Here is a 21,408-nt window from a genome sequence, read left to right as displayed (position 1 = left end):
ATTTTTTACCTAGTTGGCAATAGAACAAAAATACATTTACATTTTAGTCATTTAGCAGACGCTCTTATCCAGAGCGACTTACAGTTAGTGAGTGCATAAATTTTTTTCATACTGGCCCCCCGTGGGAATCAAACCCACAACCCTGGCGTTGCAAGCGCCATGCTCTACCAACTGAGCTACACGGGAAATACATTATTATAATTTAATTGAAACTGTTCCATGAAAATGTGCATATGAAAATCATAACGCAAATCAATAGAAATTGTAAGATTCATTGTAAATTGGCACTCCACATGAACAACACTACCGACCCCTAGTGTAGGCTATTACTGGCAACTTCATGAGCTAAAGGCAGAATCTGCAAAGGCCAGCAGGAGCGGGAGGAGGAGGGTTGGGAACAGGTTTTTTCTTCTGGTTATCTTGATCTCTGGCGCCATTTCTTTGTCTTAATTATTTCATCGAACATTGTGCTTAAAGCATCACACAAGCTCAGTGCATATAGTTGATTTGATTAAAACACATCGTGTGTCTATATATGGAAAAATACACTTTTCTTTTCTTTTACAATTTGGACCAATCCATTGGTGAAAATAACAGATTTTTTTGGGTCGGGACAGCCATAGTGGATTTTGATGTGTGCTTGGGGTAATTGTCTTGCTGGAAGATCCACTTGCGGTCAAGTTTAATCCTCCTGGTAGAGGCAACCAGGTTTTTGGCAAAAATGTCCTGGTACTTGGAAAAATTCATGATGCAGTTGACCTTAACAAGGGCCCCAGGACCAGTGGAAGCAAAATAGCCCCATAATATCAAAGATCCACCACCATGAGGTATTTTCTGCATATGCATTGTTCTTTCAAAGGCCAAACCCACCATTGGTGTGCATGGCCAAAGAACTCTATTTTCATGTCATCTGACCATAGCACCGCCTGGTGTTTGATAAATGGCATTGGCACTAAGATTGGAACCGGTGCTATGGTTATATGACAGGAAAATAGAGCTCTTTGGCCACACACACCAATGGTGTGTTTGGCCTTCGAAAGAACAATGCATATTAAAATATTCATATTCCACTTAATTCCATTGACTCATGAGGCAATTTTATAGGTGGCAGACATCTTTGTTCCATGTTCATTCTGGATTAGATATATGAAAGGACAACATGTTGAACCATTAGGTCTGAAGTCTGAAGCTGTCTAGTGGTAGTCTTGTTTGTTCCATATTCATTCTGTAAGCCATGGGTTGAATATATACATATTTGACCCATTAGGTCCGAAGTCTAAAGCTTGAAGCTCAAAGTCTAAATCTTGTTTTGTGTTGACATTGCCTAGTCTGCATTGTACCATATTCATTCTGAAAATCATATTTTGAATATATGAAAATTACCAAAACAAATTGACCCATATGAAGTTCTGAAGAATCTGGATCTGTACAGTGTTGATATAGACGAAGTGACAGCTGTGGGAGAGAGCTTCTAGATGAAGTGACAGAGATCTGTGGAAGAGAGCTTCTAGATTAAGTGACAGAGCTGTGGTAGAGAGCTTCTAGATTAAGTGACAGAGATCTGTGGGAGAGAGCTTCTAGATGAAGTGACAGAGAGCTGTGGGAGAGAGCTTCTAGAAGCTGACAGAGAGCTTCTAGATGAAGTGACAGAGAGCTGTGGGAGAGAGCTTCTAGAAGCTGACAGAGAGCTTCTAGATGAAGTGACAGAGATATTCTAGATGAAGTGACAGAGATATTCTAGATGAAGTGACAGAGAGCTTCTAGATGAAGTGACAGAGACATTCTAGATGAAGTGACAGAGATATTCTAGATGAAGTGACAGAGATCTGGTTATATGTTTGTTATTTCTAAACCTTTTAAAATATTAAAGAATAATTTATTGATCTCTCTTGTAGTGTGTTGTGTGTCATCTCTCATGGACAACAATCGATTTCTGGCGGATTGTAGTCCAATATTATTACTGCAGTTGTTTATAAAAGGTTGATGTTCTCAATCAATCAATCATTAATAATTGAGGATCTCTACAAATCAAATCAAATTTTATTTGCCACATGCGCTGAATACAACAGGTGTAGACTTTACAGTGAAATGCTTACTTAAGTAAAAAATAGATAAGTAGAAAATAAAAATAGCAAATAATTAAAGAGCAGCAGTAAAATAAAATAACAGTAGGGAGGCTATATACAGGGGGGTACCGGTACAGAGTCAATGTGCGGGGGCACCGGTTAGTCGAGGTAATTGAGGTAATATGTACATGTGGGTAGAGTTAAAGTGACTATGCATAGATAATAAACAAGAGTAGCAGCAGCATCCACAACATGTGTCTGTAGTGTGTTATCAGTTAAATGTGGCTACGTAATATAATCTGCGGCCTCCCTTGCCTGTATACTGCATGAGATGGTGGACTGGAGCGACCAGACCGACCAACGGTTAAGGACAAAACCTCTGTACTCTTAATCAGCTTAATGCTGGCTTATTCAAAGGCCCTTTTTCAGACAGGGCAGCTGCTGCTGCCGGGCCGGGCCCAGACTGAGTAGAGGGTGTGACTGCTGGCAGCCTCGCCGATGCAGAGAGACTGGTTGGTGATTAACAAATGTCAGTAGACTTTGGAATCTGGGGAGCAGAGTCAGGTGGCTGGGTCATGCTGGCATGCTTTTCCCCCTCCTCCCCTCTTTCCTCACTCCTCTCCTCCCCTCTTTCCTCACTCCTCTCCACCCCTCTTTCCTCACTCCTCTCTTCCCCTCCTTCCTCACTCCTCTCCACCCCTCTTTCCTCACTCCTCTCCTCCCCTCTTTCCTCACTCCTCTCCTCCCCTCTTTCCTCACTCCTCTCCACCCCTCTTTCCTCACTCCTCTCCACCCCTCTTTCTTCACTCCTCTCCTCCCCTCTTTCTTCACTCCTCTCCACCCCTTTTCTCTTCAAGCCAAATGCTGCAGATGTTTCTCTGAGCTCTGAAAAAAGGAAGTTCAGGCATGCTTTGCATGTTTAGACCTCCTTGTGGGGCTTAGTTGGCAATTCCTAAATATTTTTTCTCTACCTGATTTTTTTTTTTAAGAAGCTGGTTTGGTGTCACTCCAAAAGCCTGACCCTTTGATTATTTGGTTATTTTTACTGTCATCTTTTTGTCCCCAATAAATGTATTGTCCCCATTGAATGAATGGCCTAAGTAAGGAAGGCTGGCATGTGCGAGGTGGTTTTGCTGAGCTACATTGCAGGCCATGCTTGGGCACAGTACATCTTGCAGATGGATTTCTGTCAGCAGCTCTCAAGTGACTGCCTGGGCTGTCTCAGGCCCCGTCACAAATGGCACCCAATTCCCTATATAGTCCACTACTTTTGACCAGAGCCCTATTTTGACCAGGGCCCATAGGGATCTGGTCAAACGTAGTGCACTATAAAGGGAATAGGGTGCCATTTGGGATGCAGGCTCTGTGAGGAGGATCAGATCCGTGGTGCCATGTTGTGCAGTGTGAGCACTGGCTGAACACCTAAGCACACATAGCTGGCTGGCTCCTAAAATGGCTGCCCTTGAAGCTCAAAGGATCTGCTGCACAGCTCAGTGCCTGACTGTCAGAGCCCCGACAGAGCAGATAAAAGCATTACAAATACCGTCCATTAACTTGGTGTGGCTGGCATGGAGTCACTAAACTGACACCAAGGGAGATAGTAGCCGTTGCAGTAGCAGGAAGTTTCTTGATATCCATGTCAAGGAACCTGACATTAGAATGCAACTTTGTTTCGTAGTCCATGTTCTGAGTTCTGACGAGAGCTCTGCCACAGATCAGGGTGGGGCCTTTCATGGAACGGCAACCTGACCCTGGACAACGAGGGAGCAGGAACTGTCTTCTCGGGTACACACTGGCAGGCAGCAGGAGCTGTTCCAGTGAAGATCAGCTGGTTACTGGACGGACGTCAACTGTTATGGTTTCACACCAGAGGTCTACTGAACCTGCAGCCAAAAATAAGCTACATAGGGGCAATACCAAAACAAAACGACAGATGACTGAAAATAATTTCCCCTTCTACCACAGTTAGTCATAGGTGAGGAGAACTCCCTGTGTGTCATTTGAGCTCTGAAACAGGTTGCACTGTTCAACCTTTTATTTAGTGGTACTTTTGTATGGTGTACATTTACAGGACCAGGTAAAGGAAGAGCACGTGCTCAACTCAAATTGACATTTACAGGCCACCATTTTGCCACAGGTGCAAGGAGCTTCAGATAAACAGGATATACTAGGCCTTGTGGTGGTATTGCAAAACCTCCTCCTAGGACAGGAATGCTGGTGGATGGCTCTGGAAGATAGGGCCAGGGAGTCAAATAACACAAGGTTTCTAAAGTGCAACAGCTTTTTAGCTCTCTACTTCCTACCTTCTACTTTTCTGAACAGTGTATATTTGAATAGGAACTAGTGCTGGTTTTATAGACTATTGCCATAAGGGCTGGTCAAATTCTATAGACATCTTACCAATAAATAACCCTCAGAATGTTATGTTGTGATTGTTCTGCTAAAACCAAAGGATTATACAAAACGATGCATATTTCACTGTGTGCTAGTAGAGTGGAGCATTAGTCCTCTTTGAATACATGCAAATATTCATGTCCTTGGCCTGCTCTTCTTTCTGCAGAATTAGGCCTGGTGTTTTAGTTCAGCCTTTAGTTAGAAATTGTTAAAATCCAATAAAATATATAAGAAATAATAAAAAAGAGAGTGCATCACGCTGTAACCAGTTTGAATGCTAATGAGTTACGTTTCAAGGTAATGCCCTGTGTCTCTGTGTGTCACTGCACAAAGAAGTGTGGACAAGAGGCGAAAACCCATTTGATGAAAACGCTGTCATAACTGCCATTTTATGCCCCAGGTATTTTTCACTCTGTCAGTTTTGTTAATGCGTTGAAATGTGTTTTTTCCTTTTTAACTGACACTGAGATGGCTAATTAAGATTGACTGTCTTTTTTGATGGTCTCAAAACTGGCCTGTGCTATTTTACCTATGTATTTGTTTAACATCCATAGTTTTGGAAACATATTTTAGAATGGGAAGCGGGTTACCATTTGGAATTGTGTGTTGTTGCCACACTGTGTAATACTTTATTCCTCTTGAGACTAGTCTGTCCACAAGTTCGGGATTTACGTTTGCATCATAACAATACATATCACTGTTTATTTATTGATTTCGTTTTTACCTTTATTTAACTAGGCAAGTCAGTTAAGAACAAATTATTTCTTACAATGACAGCCTACCAAAAGGCCTCCTGCGGATACGGGGGCTGGGATTAAAAATAAAAATATAGGACAAAACACACATCACGACAAGAGAGACACCACAGCACTACATAAAGAGAGACCTAAGACAACAACACAGCATGGCAGCAATACATGACAACACAGCATGGTAGCAACACCACATGACAACAATATGGTAGCAACACAACATGGTAGCAGCACAAAACATGGAGCAGCACAAGACATGGTACAAACATTATTGGGCAGAGACAACAGCACAGCGGGCAAGAAGGTAGAGACAACAATACATCAGGTGAAGCAGCCACAACTGTCAGTAATAGTGTCCATGATTGAGTCTTTGAATGAAGAGATGGAGATAAAACTGTCCAGTTTATGTGGCATTGGTCTACATTGAAAACGATCTATTTGAAATAGAGAAATGTGAATGAATGGCATATCGGTGTCTTTGTGTGCAGCAAGTCAGTTTGACTAACAAGCAATGCCATTGGTTAGTTAGAATGTCAAGGTCAGAGGTGACAGGTTATTATCAGTTGGTCCATGTTATCCGGGATCCTTGGGAGGTCTCTACCCCATTTAAGATTACATTAAAAATGTTTAAGGTAAGGGTTAATGTTAGGGTTAGGGTAGGGGTTAAAGTTAGGGTTAGGGTTTAGGGTAGGGATGTCCCAAGGATTCCGGATAGCACTGACCATTATCAGTTATATCAGTTGTGTGTTTCATCATGGAACAGAATAGCACTGCGGACACAAAGCTTTATCTTTCTCTCTGTGGATTGATTCAGTCTTATTTGGGAGGGACTGAAAGCTTGATGCAATCTGAGGGAATTGTCTGTGTGTGTGATGTAAATATTGGGATGCAGTCTGGCGGTTATGTGTCCCAAATAGCACCTTAGTCCCTTTTTTAGCTCACTACTTTTGATCAGGGCCCAAAGGGCGATGGTCAAAAATAGTGATCTAAAAAAGGGACTACGGCGCTATTACGGTACCATATAAGGAATAGGGTTCCATTTGGGACACAGTCTGATGGTGCTGCTCTCCAGCTGTGGTTTATCCCAAGGTAATAAAAATGGAACAAATCAACTCAGTAATCCCTCCTCAGATTGCCATTGTTCTTGGAACCATGCAACAACAACAAAAAACAGATCTTCTTAGTATGCAGTATGCAGTGATGTCAGAGCTGAAGAATCCAGCTGTCTGTAGATGTCTCTAATGTTGACGTGTGAGACAGAGGAAGAAACTGACCCATTCTCTTGTCTTGCCTTCTCGAAAATGTCTCTGTCGCATTTCTATCACAGGGTTTTAGGCTACACCCATTTCTATCACAGGGTTTTAGCCTACACCCATTTCTATCACAGGGTTTTAGCCTACACCCATTTCTATCACAGGGTTTTAGCCTACACCCATTTCTATCACAGGGTTTTAGCCTACACCCATTTCTATCACAGGGTTTTAGCCTACACCCATTTCTATCACAGGGTTTTAGCCTACACCCATTTCTATCACAGGGTTTTAGCCTACACCCATTTCTATCACAGGGTTTTAGCCTACACCCATTTCTATCACAGGGTTTTAGCCTACACCGGTGCTAGGCCTAAAGACTCAGACTTTTGTGTTTCCACCCCTGTGGTCTAAATGTGACATGTTGTTGTGTGAGATTGAGTCTGAGTCTAAGACTGAGGCTGAGAATGAGAGTGAGTCTGTGGCTGAGGCTGTGACTGAGCATGAGGCTGAGGCTGTGACTGAGGGTGAGTCTGAGGCTGTGACTGAGGCTGAGGCCTCACCCCTTCTCTTTCCTTTTTTTCCTTACTCACCCATTCTCTTCTCTTGTGTTTTTACTCGCCAGGTTTCCCTGATTTTCCAGGGAGTCCTCAGCGATGGAGGTGCTACAGTGCGATGGCTGTGACTTCCGTGCTGAGTCATATGACGACCTCAAAGCCCACATCCAGGATGTCCACACAGCCTTCCTGCAGCCCACGGATGTCGGAGACGGAGAGAGGGGCGGGAGTCCCTGCCAGTCCAGGTCAGACTCTCTGAACTCCCCCAGCCACTCAGAGGAGGAGGAGAATGAATCTCCACAAACTGAAACGGGTAAGGGCACTGCATTGACTGTGTTGTGCATGGACAAATTATTATGATTAAGGTTTTGATTAGTCATCATTATTATTAATGATATAGATATAATATGTATAGGTAACACTTATACTTTACGTACATATTTTATATCAAGATGTATATAATTATTCAAGGAAAGATTGATACAAGTTTTACACTGGTCTCTTTTTTTCCTCTTTCTTTCCCACAGGCCACTGCTTCGAAACAGACTTTTCCAGCTCGATCCAAATGCCATACAACAAGTCATCAAACCAGCCCAACAAAACCGCCAACCAGTTATTCCAGTGCAAGATCTGTGTCCGTTACTTTAGATCCAAATCTCTCTTGAGTGAACACACCAAGAAGGTACATGGAGCCACACTAAGTGGTGGGAGCTCACCAGCCTCCCAGGCGTCCAAACAGTCCAACTACAACATCCTTATCCATGATAGTCTTGGGAAAGTGTTCTCCTGCCAGTATTGTACATACAAGTCTCCACGTAAAGCCAGGATCCTGAAACACCAAAAGATGTATCATAAAGGGAACCTTAATCTGGACCCCCCAGAATCTCAGTCTGAGGCTGTTGAAGAATCTGAGGCATTGTCGTCCGAGGAACCCAGTGAGGAATCCAGTGTGGAACGTGGCATCTTGGAGTCCATGGTTAAACCTCTGGGGAAGTCCAGGGGGAACCAGGCTCTTCGCGGGGAATGGTGTGATAACATGATGAAAAATCACAGCAACATGGTGAAAACGATCTCAACCATCCACCCAGGTGGAGAAGGAGAGGGAAGCGCAGTCTCTTCTAAATCTGATTCCCCCTCTTCCCCAAGAAGCCCTCCTAACTCCAATATGGTTTCCAATGACCAGAGTGTTAATGAAGGCTCCTCAGTAGCCAACTCGTCAGTTTTCCAGCTCAGCAAGACCGCCTCTGGGATATCACCCTATCAGTATTCACAGATCCAATCGGTAGCGCCCAACAGCACAGGATCCTCCATTTTGTCTGAAAGGTCCACCTTCGTGATGTCTGATGTCTCCAACTCTGCCATAGAGATGGATTCAGGCATGCTGGACGATCCCAGGAGCAGCTCTGAAGAAGACGACGATGAACTGGGTGACGAGGATGACCCCAATTACACCGACCCGTTGTCAGCCGGTGATTCTGCTAAGCAGCTTCTGTCTGAGGAGGATAACAAGATGCTGGAGACTAAAGGGATACCGTTCAGAAGGTACATGAACAGGTTCCAATGTCCCTTCTGCTCTTTCCTCACCATGCATCGCAGAAGCATCTCCCGTCACATCGAGAACATACACCTGTCTGGTAAGACTACAGTGTACAAGTGTGATGAGTGCCCCTTCATCTGCACCAGCCCTCTCAAGTTAGGCACGCATAAGCAAAGCCACTCCTCAGACTGGGACACCATGGACTTGACCAGTGAAAGCCCAGGTCCTCAGAACGAGACTCCAGAACCAGTGAACGGAGGAAATGTTGCTGCTTCCAAAGTCAATGGGAAAAAGCTAAACAGTGTGCTGAAGGACTTAAATCAGCAGAACCCTCACCGCTGTACTCTTTGTAGCTTCTCGACCACCACCTTGAAAGGTCTGAGGGTTCACCAGCAACACAAACACTCCTACTGTGATGACATGCAGGCTGTTGTTCTGGAGGGCTCAGCAAATGAGCAGCAGGACTCTGAATTAGAAACGCTCTCCAGTTCTCAGAGCTTTGTACAAAAAACTCAGACTTCGATTCTTGGACTTGGATCCAAAAAGCACTTAACCGGGAAAACAGCAAGAAAGTCCATCAACGACCTACCTTTGGATCTGTCTCCAGTCAAGAAGAGAACTAGGATTGATGAAATCGCCAACAACCTTCAGAGCAAGATCAGTCAGCAACAGGAGGATCTGGTGATTAATCTGGAAGAAATGGATGATGAAGAGGAAGGAGAGCTCAACATTGATGAAGATGCGGGCAGAGACAACGAGGAGAATGACAGCGAGAGTAAAAATCACGGCTACGTTTACAACAAACTTTACGAAGGCCGGGTGGGGAAAAGAAAAAGAGCCCCTACGTCAAAGCTAAGAAACATTCCCATTGCGCTGACACACTCTGACGATGAGGACAACGACTCTGCTGATCCTAAAGCTGATCTCCAGGACCAGAGCAGCCAAGACAGCCGGGACACTTCTTTCCATGAAATCCAGGACTATTCAGAGGTCTCTGGGGTGACACGCTTCTACTGCAAGCACTGTGACTACCACAACAAGTCAGCCCGCAGTGTAAGCACCCACTACCAGAGAATGCACCCTTATATCAAGTTTAGCTTTAGATACATCCTCGACCCCGAGGATCAGAGCGCCGTCTTCCGTTGCCTGGAGTGCTTCATCGAATACACCAACTTCAACGATCTTCACGATCACTACATGGATCACCACCCAGAAGCCAGCAACGTGCTGAACTTCAACCAGCCAGATCTGGTGTACATGTGCCGCTTCTGTTCGTACACAAGTCCAAACGTCAGGAGCTTGATGCCCCATTACCAAAGAATGCACCCTGAGGTGAAAATAAACAACGCTATGATCTTCTCGAGCTATGTGGTGGAACAGCAACACAAGGGTGCAGAATCTCAAACTCTGAGAGAAATCTTAAACTCCGGTCCCAAGAGTTTCACATGTAGCTCCTCCACTTCCACGCCCAAGTCCTCATCCAGTCCTGCCCTCAAAAGTGTTGCAAAGACGCAAGATACAACTGCAGAGACGGAGGCCCTGAAAGAGGGTGGTAACGTTGTGGTGTATGACTGTGAAGTATGCTCCTTTGCTAGCCCTAACATGCACTCTGTTCTAGTTCACTATCAAAAGAAGCACCCAGAGCAGAAAGCCTCGTATTTCCGCATTCAGAAAACCATGAGGGTTATCACAGTCGATAGGCCACCGTCAGCAGGCAACTCTTCACACAACGTCAACATACCCACCCCTGTGAAGTCATCCAGCGCCGCCATGCCATTTGGTACGGATGAGGAGATCTACTACTGTAAACATTGTGTTTACAGCAACCGGTCTGTTGTGGGTGTTCTTGTCCATTATCAAAAGAGACATCCAGAAATAAAAGTGACAGCGAAATACATCAAGCATGCCACTCCCACCCCTGGGTTGATGAAACTAATGGATGAGCTACAGATTGCACCGCCGAAGCAGTTCCTCAAACAGTTCAACAACAACGGATTCGATGGATCCAGCAATTCCCACGGTAGGGTTGGCACAGAGAAAGGAGAAGCAGAGATGCTCTTCTTCTGTCAGCACTGTGACTATGGGAACCGCACTGTAAAAGGAGTGCTGATTCACTACCAAAAGAAGCACAGGGACGCAAAGTCCAATGCTGACCTTGTACGCCGGCACACTGCAGTGGTCCGCAGTCAACGAGAGCGAGCTCAAATGGGCCAGTCAGGCACTGCAGCCTCTGCCATTGCTCCTGCTGCTCCTGCTGAGATAGAGACGTCCTCTGGAGCCCTTCGCTCATTGAATTGCAGGCACTGCTCTTATACATCTCCATACGTGTACGCCTTGAAGAAGCACCTGAAGAAGGATCATCCTACTGTGAAGGCCACAGCCATGACCATTTTACACTGGGCGTACCAAGACGGCATCCTGGAGGCTGGTTATCACTGTGAGTGGTGCATCTACTCCCACACGGAACCCAACGGGCTGCTCTTGCATTACCAAAGACGCCACCCAGAGCACAACGTTGACTACACATACATGGCCAGCAAGCTGTGGGCGGGGCCTGATACTACCACCTCCCAGCCGGGAGGGAACGCTGGGGACACTAAGCACTACCAATGCAGAGATTGTGCCTTCGAGGCTTGTTCCATCTGGGATATCACCAACCACTACCAAGCTGTCCACCCCTGGGCCGTCAAAGGGGATGAGTCTGTGCTACTGGACATCATCAAAGATCAAAGTTCCCAAGAGACACACCACCCGTCGATGGCTAAAGGACCACCTTTCACTTTTCTTCCGACTGCGCACGATGAAGGCCCACTGGATATCCCTACGCCACCTCAAGAGCACCACCAACACCATCCCAGGCTTTCCCACACAAGCAGCTCTATCTCAAACAGCCCGTACCAGTGCACTGTATGTCTGTCTGAGTATAACAGCCTACATGGACTTCTGACGCACTATGGCAAGAAACACCCAGGCATGAAAGTCAAGGCGGCTGACTTCGCACAGGAAGCTGACATCAATCCAAGTTCGGTTTACAAGTGCCGCCACTGTCCGTATGTGAACTCACGCATCCATGGAGTTCTCACTCATTACCAGAAGAGGCATCCATTGGTGAAGGTCACCGCAGAGGACTTCTCAGACGATATAGAGCAGGTTAAAGATATAACTGAAGTGGATGACAAGTGCAAAACCCAAAGACAGGGCTATGGTGCGTACAGGTGCAAAATGTGTCCTTACACTCATGGGACATTGGAGAAACTGAAAATTCACTACGAGAAATATCACAATCAGCCAGCTGCAGATATGTTCAAGACTCCCCATGTGCAATATTCCAACGTGAAAGACGAGCCGGTGGCTGAATGCAGTGCCACGAATCCATCGTCAGAGGTACAAGAGGTCAGCGAATTCGAACTCGCTCTCACCCAGTTCCCCATCAACAAAGGAGAGGCCCATGCTGTGTTTAGGTGTCAGCTCTGCAAGTACTTCTGCTCGACCAGAAAAGGCATAGCGCGACACTACCGCATAAAGCACAACAACGTCAGAGCTCAGCCGGAAGGCAAGAACAATGTCTTCAAGTGTGCTCTCTGTTCATACACCAATCCCATTCGCAAAGGCCTGGCGGCGCACTACCAGAAGCGTCATGACATCGATGCCTACTACACACATTGCCTGGCAGCCTCCAAGACGTTGACGGAGAAGCCCAGTAAAGTGGTGGTGCCTGTGGCGTCGGAGGTGGAAGGGTCGGAGCTGAGCGAGGAGCTACGATTGGCCGTGGAGAGGAGGAAGTGTTCGCTCTGCGCGTTCCAGGCCTTCAGCAGGAAGAGCATAGTCTCCCACTACATCAAACGCCATCCAGGAGTCTTCCCCAAACGGCAACACTCCAGCAAGCTCGGACGCTACTTCACTGTGCTCTACGCCAAAGAACCCGAACCTGTTGAAGAGGTGAACAAAGTGGTGGTTGAACCAAAGCCCGAGCCAGAGGGAGAGGTTGCAGAGTGGCTGCCGTTCAAGTGTCTAAAATGCTTCCAGCTATCCTTCAGCACGGTCGATCTGCTCTCCCTGCACTACAACGACCATCACAGTGGCAAGGACCTGAAGCGGGACTTCGTCATCCACCCCAGCATTGCGGAGGATGGGACGGAGACAGAGCTCTATCAGTGTGCCCACTGTGAGCTGAAGTTCCTGGGCCTTCCTCTCCTCAGCACTCATCTGATGAACCATAACGAGGAGTTCCAAAAGCGGGCGATGAGGCAGGAGAGAAGGAGGCAGCTCCTTAACAAGCAGAAGGCATCTGAGCCACCGGAGACAAAGACTGAGAAGGTGAGTTGTAGAGTTCAAGACAAATTGTTTTAGAATCTCAGTAAAATAGTAGATGTGGCCAGAGTAGAATGAGACATAATAACCAAGCGTATAGGGAGCGTTTATCTTAGCTCTGCATTGTTGGAAAAGGAGACGTAAGTAAGCATTTCACTGTTAGTCTACACCTGTTTTGCTTTGATTTGTTTTCAGTGTAATGGCTAAAATGTTACCCCTAGTATTGAATAATGAATATTAAATGTTTAAGTATTATTTTAAGAAATTACATCAGCTATAGAAAATATAATTGCAACTAGTATTGTGAAAGGCAGCTTGTTTACAATTTCGATTGACCACGTTCCCCCCCCCGTTTTCCCTTTCTTTTAGCTGGTGAACAATGCTGACAATGCTCCGATCGGCTACAGGTGTAACTTCTGTGTGGAGGTCCACCCTACTCTCAGAGCCATCTGTAACCACCTGAGGAAACACGTCCAGTACGGGGAGGTTAAGGAGGGCCATGTCAAGGTAAGACCATCACATAGCCAAGAGTTTGGTAACATACGGGTATCATACATACTCTTGACAAGTCTTCCAATGAATTATAACTGCCATCATAATGCATTCTACCTGCAGCTGCAGGCTCTGAGTAAAGGGTTTTTCATCTTTATTCAGTCACTACTCCATTTAGTCTGTATAGTTAGTTGGTTTATTTCATTTATTTTCATATAAATATTGCTCATATAAATGTTAAATGCATTATATGCATATTATTCATGTACGTGCATTAAGATTATTAAATATATTCCTACAAAAAGAAGATTTATTATTATGGGTTTTTTCATCCCATAACACATTTTAGCCATTTACCTCTCATTAAAAAATGACCTCAGCTGAAACTGAAAGGTTACTTCTGAAGCTGCTTTGTAAGTATTTAAATTCCCCTAAAACGTATCTCTAAAAGCCACTGTGTCCCCGTTCTCTTTGGTTCAGAGTCCGTCATGACTTCTCTCCTATCCCTCAGAGACCCCACACTGCCGAGGTCTGCTTTTAGGTGGCAGCAGGGTTCTGTTTTCAGTTTTGTTTATTGCAATGGAGGCCCCTGGGTAGGCAGTCTGTCAACTCCCCTGGAGAAAACAAGTGAGGTAGTCCTTCCCTCCCGTTGCAGGGCAGGCAGGGGGAAAAGAAGCCATAACTTTGAGTGCAGCGGGTAACCGCTTGGACATTAGTATTCCACTGAGCTTGCCAGGGACTTGGCAAAGGGACGGCAGGCCTGAGGATTTAACGCCTCACCCAAGACGGAAGCCAAATTAAGGCCTGGTTGGTTCTGCGGGCCATGCCACTCCAGGCAGTTGTAATACTGTATATGAAAGATGGCAAAGGCTGAAGTCCTGTCAGAAAGAGAGCGAGAGAAGCCATCTCCATGATAGCACCAACTATTAGACCTAGAAAACAAAACAAAACCACTCTGGAAATTTGCCTGTGGTTGAAATATTTTGCATATGAAGAGAAAGTCAATCCGAGAAATACAGATGATAGCAAATAATTACATTGCATATTTGTTTCATATGAACATTTAGGCTATTACATGTTTCTGTACTAGTTTGTACTAGATTTACATTTGCCCTGGCCTGTCCCCTAGCTCTCCCAGAGAGTGGGTGAGAATAGGCTGACGAAGCAAGGTTGGCCAGCTCTGTGGAAGCCCATCTTATTTATGGTCCTATGAAGTGCGGGGTCAGGTCCTTGAGCAGAAATAGTGAGCTTCCTGTAGGCCATAAAAAGCCAGGTTGGTTGTCTGTTGGCCGTCCTGTCTGTGAGAGAGAGAGAGAGAGAGAGAGAGTTTGCAAGGGGCACAGGACAGAAAACACTTTGTGCTGCCTTTCCCAGATCAAGGAAGTGGGACATACAGACCAGGGCAGGCCGAGGTCGTATTCATTTGGCACCAAACGGCAGAAAACGGACTGAAACAGGGAGGGACTATATGGACTTGCCCAGTCAGAAATACTATTTTCTGTTTCCTGTTGCAAAGCATTTAAAAACATTTTCCTTTCAATGCACTAATGAATAAGGCCCAGGCCAAGGTCCTTGGTCGCCTGGTCTCTGTCGGGGCCTCTTCAGGGCTAATGTCCACATAATCAACTACAGTCACAGGAGGGCAACGTTAGTTCTCTATGGCTAATAATGAGGCAGGTCTGTTATAAAACAGATCCCACTTTAACTATCACCAACTGTCAGATTAAAGAAACCACACAGAAGACCTGGTTAGTGTTAGTGGTAACAGCAGCAGTAAGAATGTAGTAGTTCATTATGTAGACCTTGGAAGTTGGCTCTACTTTCACAGGGTGTTTTAAACGTTGACTAGAAAAACCAATTAGTGTCTTAAAGCCCTACTTTTACTCCTAAACCATTTCCTAATTTACTGTTCTCTACAGTATGTTTCATTTACTGTTCTCTACAGTATGTTTCATTTACTGTTCTCTACAGTATGTTTCATTTACTGTTCTCTACAGTATGTTTCATTTACTGTTCTCTACAGTATGTTTCATTTACTGTTCTCTACAGTATGTTTCATTAACTGTTCTCTACAGCAGGGCTCGGCAACAGGCGGCCCGCGGGCCAAAACCGGCCTGCGAGTGGGTTTTCTTGGCCTGCAAAGTTTTTAGTAAAAAACATATTTTTGGTGAAGAAAGACTGTAAAATCAGCAGGAATTCAGCTAAAAATGAGTTTAATTTAGGAAATATGTTCCCAAGTATTCCCACAAATAAAAGAGACATATGTGATCGTGTATCAATGTAATCAAGGTTGGAAATAATTGTTATTTTCAAATACAATCTCTTTTTGGGCTTAGTTGTGGTCAATTTGCAGTGTAAAAATTATTATAAATTATGTTCCTGCCCCCTGACCATCCGCTCCGACAAAAAAAGACCTGCGGCTGAATCTAGTTGCCTATCCCTTCTCTATAGTATGTCCATGCCAGTAGGGTGGTTATTCCATTTGACGTGCAATCACAGCTAGCAATATTGATTTTAAATTAAATTCAGGAATCAAATAACAACATATTCAGCCATGATGGTATGACTGACTAGGTTCAATCTCAAGTTCTCTACGCACCACAAGACTGTGTTAGCCCAGTGAGCCAAAGCCTAGGCCTAAAGCAAGGTTACGGTAGTTTGGTACAATGGCAACAGTTTGGAGTACACTAGTCAGGGCGACATGTTAACTGCCAAAGCATATGGAAATGATAAATAAATATAGCTGTTATAATGCTGTTCTCTCTCTGTCCTTCACCTCAGCAGGAAGTCACAGATGTACCATTGTCCACCATCCCGGGAGAGAACAGCATCACCAACGGAGAGGTGGAAGAGGTGACCGACAACTCCATCATGGAGACAACCCCCAAGGACATGACGATGGATGCCACAGCGATGGCCCCGGTGGCTGCTGTTGCCATGGAAATGGCAGTTGGAGCAGTTGGAGAGGGGGTTGGGGAAGTGGCGCACATCGGCCAGCAGGTGAAGGAGAGGCTGGTGGGGGGACACCCGTGCGCTCAGTGCGACCGCGTCTTCATGTCCATGCAGGGGCTGAGGTCCCACGAGAGGAGCCACTCAGCCATGGCCATGTTCACCAGAGAGGACAAGTACAGCTGCCAGTACTGCCAGTTCGTCTCCCCCTTCAGACACAAGTAAGAGGACATAATATAGACTTAAAGAGAGAATATAAATTATTGGTTCACTGCTTGTCACACACAAACCCACGAAGAGAAAACAGTACATGTATGTATCAGGGGCATTCTGGGATTTGGAGTTCAATGACGTAGGCCCTCTGTATTGTTTAAGATTGAGTGTGTTACTGTTATGATGAATAGTGTCCGCTAATGTCTTGGTGTGTGTGGCTGTGTTCTGTATGGTGTTTACTCCACAGCATCTGCCTCCTGAGCTGCGCTTTATATCAACGTACTCTCTGGATGGAATGTAGCCTAAGTGCCAGTCTGTTTGTGATTGACAGTGACAGCAATAGAGAAGGAAAGAGAACTAACAGATCTGGCACCAGGCTAGATGGAACACACATTTCCTCCAAAGCTCACTCCAGTCCAGTCCAGTGAGACACTGCAGACATAGCAGACATTTTGATAGAGTAATTTGTCTTCTTATCCAAAGCTGAAAGACTTCATCTTTGTTGAGCTCCATTGTGTTAACCCATTGTACTGCATGTGCCCTGACCCAGAAAGTAAATGCGTTCCCATGCCACCCAAGAGGCTTGGATGAAAACACACTAATATTCCCCAGATACCTTCTATGTGGTTTGCAGTCAGACACAAAGAGATACACTAGGGATACAGGGACTGTGGTAGATGGTTTACCCCTACAGCCTCTGCTTAATAGTCATTGAAAATGGTGGTTCTGAAAAAGGAAGTTAGATGCAAACAGATTCCCTCTGCTTCCCTGTTGTGATGTGTTGGAACATGTGTGTAAACATTTCTCTCTCTCTCTCTCTCTCTCTCTCTGTCTCTCTCTGTCTCTGTCTCTGTCTCTGTCTCTGTCTCTGTCTCTGTCTCTGTCTCTCTCTCTCTCTCTCTCTCTCTCTCTCTCTCTCTCTCTCTCTCTCTCTCTCTCTCTCTCTCTCTCTCTCTCTCTCTCTCTCTCTCTCTCTCTCTCTCTCCTCTTTATGTGTCTCTCTCTCTACCCCCTTCCTCCTACTTCCTCTCTCGCTCTCTGTCTCCATCTCCTCAGTCTGGACAGACACGTGCAGTCCCACCATGGGCACCACAAGCCTTTCAGATGCAAGCTCTGTCCCTTTAAGTCTGCCTACCTGAGTCGCCTGAAGAGTCACCTACACAAAGCACACGCAGGTAGAAAACAACAACCACAACCTACCTCCCTGAGCTCTCTACGACTACATGAAACGGACAGTGTTCCAAATAGAACCCTATTCCCTATAGAACCACATAAAGAAATACTATAGTATACTATGGTATAAATACTGTTTTTGCAGACTTTACTGTAGTATGCAAAAACACTACAGTGAATACTGTATTATACTGTAGAATTTACTGTAGTATACTGTATTATACTATAGTATTTACAGTTAACTATAGTATAAATACTGCAGTTAAACAAAACTGTAGTATATACTACAATAATTACTGTAGTGTTTTTGTTCATTATAGTATACTGTAGTATTTACTGTAGCTTCTTTGCGGACTGTACTATACTGTAGTATTTACTGTAGTGTTTTTGCAGACATTACTGTAGTATTTACTATAGTGTTTTTGTTTAATTATCTTTGACATGGAAGTGGAGGCTTTCTCCTTTAGGAAACCTACTGGAGAAATACTAAAAGAGCACATTTTTCTGAACGGATAATTCAGTGCTTCTGCTCTTTTCTATAACCTGTAGGGAACACGTTGTATGGTCTATACTTGGCATGTAGGGTTCTCACTTACGGGTGGCACACATTATAATATGGGGGAGGGGAATGGGCAGGGTATATGCAAAAAAGATACTGTAGTATTTACTGTAGTTTTTTAAAAACGTGTTGTGTTTTTGCGGACATTACTGTAGTATTTACTACAGTTTTCTTTTTTTTATAATACTGTAGTATTTACTATAGTATTCTACAGTATACTACAACATTCTATAGTAAGTACTACACATGATCGAGGGATACTACAGTGTGTAGTATAGTATTCTACAGTACAATAGTAAGTACTGTAGTATTCTATACTGCCCTACCAAGCAAAAGAGCAATAACTGCACATTTGGTCAAAAATGTGTTACTGACATTTTTGATACATTAAATACATGCTTTATCATGTGGACAAATATCCTACCTCCATTGTGTTGTGTTATGGAGAGAATGGGGGGTCATGTTTGCAGTAACTGCAAAAATGTACAGTAAAACCAAGGAAAAAAGCACGTCATTTACTGCCTTTTACCTTGGTATCACCAAGCTGCAGTGTCTACGGTTTACCTTAGTATTATTGATTCTTCTTTGCTGATACAAGTATCAAACTATATGAAACTGATAGCCACATACAAATAAATCTATGAACACAAGTATGTTTCAAAAAAATCATAATGGAAACGTATTCCAGTGGTTGTGCCAAGCAAGAAGGTAGTAACTGCCGTCTAGGGTCAAAGGTCATGTCAGAGGTCAGGGTCAATATGAATAAAAAATTACCTCATAGTAAGACAACAGATAACCACATTTTCAGTGATCTGCCAACTCATTTGGCTGGACAATTAAAACTTTAAAGCCATTTTTCCAAGTTACTGCTCTTTTACTTGGTAGGGCAGTATAGTAAACTGTTTTATTTTTTCTTGTGGGTAGTACACTACTTCTACAGGGCTCTGGTGAATCGGATGACAATTCAGACGCAACCCATGTGTACTGTAACATGGTATGTTATTAGCCTGCTGGTCCCAGATCTGTTCATGCTGCCAAACATTACTTAATAGGAGCTGGCTAAACAACACAAACTGATCTGGGACCAAGCTAGTGGGTTATTATTGTCCACAGCTGTGTATTGGCCTGTGGCCTAGTCTGAATGTATGACTTTACCAGAGCTGTTCGAGGATACTAAATCAACACTAATATCAGTATTCCCTTCGATGTCCCCTATGGGAATATCTTAAATATACTCTAATATCATTATTCCGTTAGATGTCCCCTATGGGAATATCTGAAACTCAGCCTGTCATTGAGTGCAGTGAATATCTGTCGTACAAGTGGCTGCGGATTTGCTCTGTGTGTGATGTTGTTGGATATTTACTCCTATAGACTGCACAGATGCAGCCAGTGAGCCAACGCCAGAACAGAGGAATAGATATGATAGCCAATCATCACAAATGACAATGCGAGTAGATAGAAGAACCATCTAAAAACTAGTCATGAATGTTGTCTCAGTTATGATTGGAAAAGAACACATAAATATGAGTCAGCAACAATCAACAATTGCTTCAGATAATCGACTCTGAACCAGAGCCATTTAGAATTTGATTACATGTTGAAAGTGTTCTGACATGGTCTGTTGTAGACAGTATATTATACCACAGCATTGTTGAATACTAGTTTCTGATTGGCTGGAAGGGCATTCTAGAATGGACATTAAAACCAGATAACCGGACAGTTGAAAAAGATTGGGTTTGGATTGCTGCCTTGGTGATGGATCATGTGTATGCTGTGGAATCCATAGCTTGTGGCATGTGAATGCTGGTTCTCTCGATAAGGTGCAAAAGTCATTCAAGGGTAGAGCAGCAGAAAATGAGTGTCAGCACCCCTCTTTTCAGATCCGTCGGCAGCCAAAGGCACTGGCTCTGTCAGTCTGGCTGAAAGCTTTTGGCCTTACAATATAGTATCAAGCCAATCGATTTGCCCTTGAATGGACTCGGTGTGGTCATCATAAAAAGTGTCAAAAAAAGAACATTGGCAGAAAAGCGGCAGATTTTCGTGTCTTGAGCGACTCTGAGTCTGAACACTGACTGACGTGTTCAACTCCATACTAAGTTGGATAAAGCCGCTCTCAAACGAGTCTCTCTCTGACCAAAGTTTCTGCTACTTTGCCAAAGAGAGAGAGTCCTTTCTTTTACACTATCATCATCGTTTCTGCTACTTTGCCAAAGAGAGAGAGTCCTTTCTTTTACACTATCATCATCGTTTTTTTTACTGTGACTTGGTCTTTAATGAAGTTATATTTAGTGCTATGTTATCATCAAACTGTCAAATATTGATTTGCTCTTTATTTATTCTTGACACATACAGGTGTCTTTGGGACCTTGAGAATCTCTAACGATTACATAAAACCCATGTTTTATTATGAGCCATTCTGACTCTGGGTTACTTTACTTACTATGATTATTACTATTATTATTATTATTATTATTATTATTATTATTATTATTATTTTACAGGCGAGAACACCTATAAGTGCTTGTCCTGCCCCTTCTCCTCAATGACTATCAGCCAGCTGAAGGAGCACTCTCTGAGGGACCATGGGGAGGCCCTAACCCTCCCCAGGCTTCGTGCTGGCGCTACCACCCAGACCCAGGGCCCCCAGACCAGGCCCCTCAGGCTGGGCTTAGACCCTCACCAGACACCCCTGACCTCTAACCTTGACGGTAAGAGCTCCATCTGTATTTCCAAGTAGACTGAGATGGGAGACTTTTATTGATCGTAGATTGTTTTTGGTTTTATTTATTTAACCAGGGAGGTTATTGAGATGAACATCTCTTTTTCAAATGAGCACTAATTTCTGATTATTCACTGATATGCATCTTAGGGTGTTTTCACATATAGTCTTTAAAATAACCGATCTCAGTCCCCTTTAAAGTGAGCTGTTGTCTTTGTATTCACACTGCCCTTGCCTTTGAATGAGGACTAAAATTGTTGGCCAGTTCACTTCACTTACACTATATACAGTGTGCAAAAGTATGTGACATCCTTTCAATTAGTGGATTCGGCTATTTCAGCCACACCCGTTGCTGACAGGTGTATAAAATCGAGCACATGGCCATGCAATCTCCATAGACAAACATTGACAGTAGAATGGCCTTACTGAAGAG

The 21,408-nt window shown here is 44.2% G+C and overlaps 1 protein-coding gene and 1 non-coding gene across 4 annotated transcripts in view; one reads left to right on the top strand and one right to left on the bottom strand.

The window, feature by feature from the left end:
* Positions 1 to 21,408, top strand: part of LOC121573436 (zinc finger protein 462) — a 62,709-nt gene that overhangs the window by 25,827 nt on the left and 15,474 nt on the right. Inside the window, exons 2-7 of one of the 3 annotated variants that reach the window (XM_041885438.2) lie at positions 7,088 to 7,332; positions 7,547 to 12,873; positions 13,237 to 13,374; positions 16,144 to 16,529; positions 17,578 to 17,696; positions 20,758 to 20,964. In XM_041885438.2, the coding sequence (XP_041741372.2) occupies positions 7,119 to 7,332; positions 7,547 to 12,873; positions 13,237 to 13,374; positions 16,144 to 16,529; positions 17,578 to 17,696; positions 20,758 to 20,964 (6,391 nt within the window). In that variant the 5' untranslated portion in view covers positions 7,088 to 7,118. Of the gene's footprint in view, positions 1 to 7,087; positions 7,333 to 7,546; positions 12,874 to 13,236; positions 13,375 to 16,140; positions 16,530 to 17,577; positions 17,697 to 20,757; positions 20,965 to 21,408 lie in introns of all 3 variants that reach the window. The other 2 variants (XM_041885437.2, XM_041885439.2) reach the window with 2 other exon arrangements.
* Positions 18,144 to 18,196, bottom strand: LOC121574563. Its single transcript, XR_006002230.1, has one exon. It is a non-coding gene; the product is annotated as a U7 small nuclear RNA (small nuclear RNA).

Source organism: Coregonus clupeaformis, chromosome 9 (genome assembly GCF_020615455.1).
Source record: "Coregonus clupeaformis isolate EN_2021a chromosome 9, ASM2061545v1, whole genome shotgun sequence".
Classification (NCBI taxonomy): Eukaryota; Metazoa; Chordata; class Actinopteri; order Salmoniformes; family Salmonidae; genus Coregonus; species Coregonus clupeaformis.
This window is presented reverse-complemented; position numbering and strand designations above follow the sequence as displayed.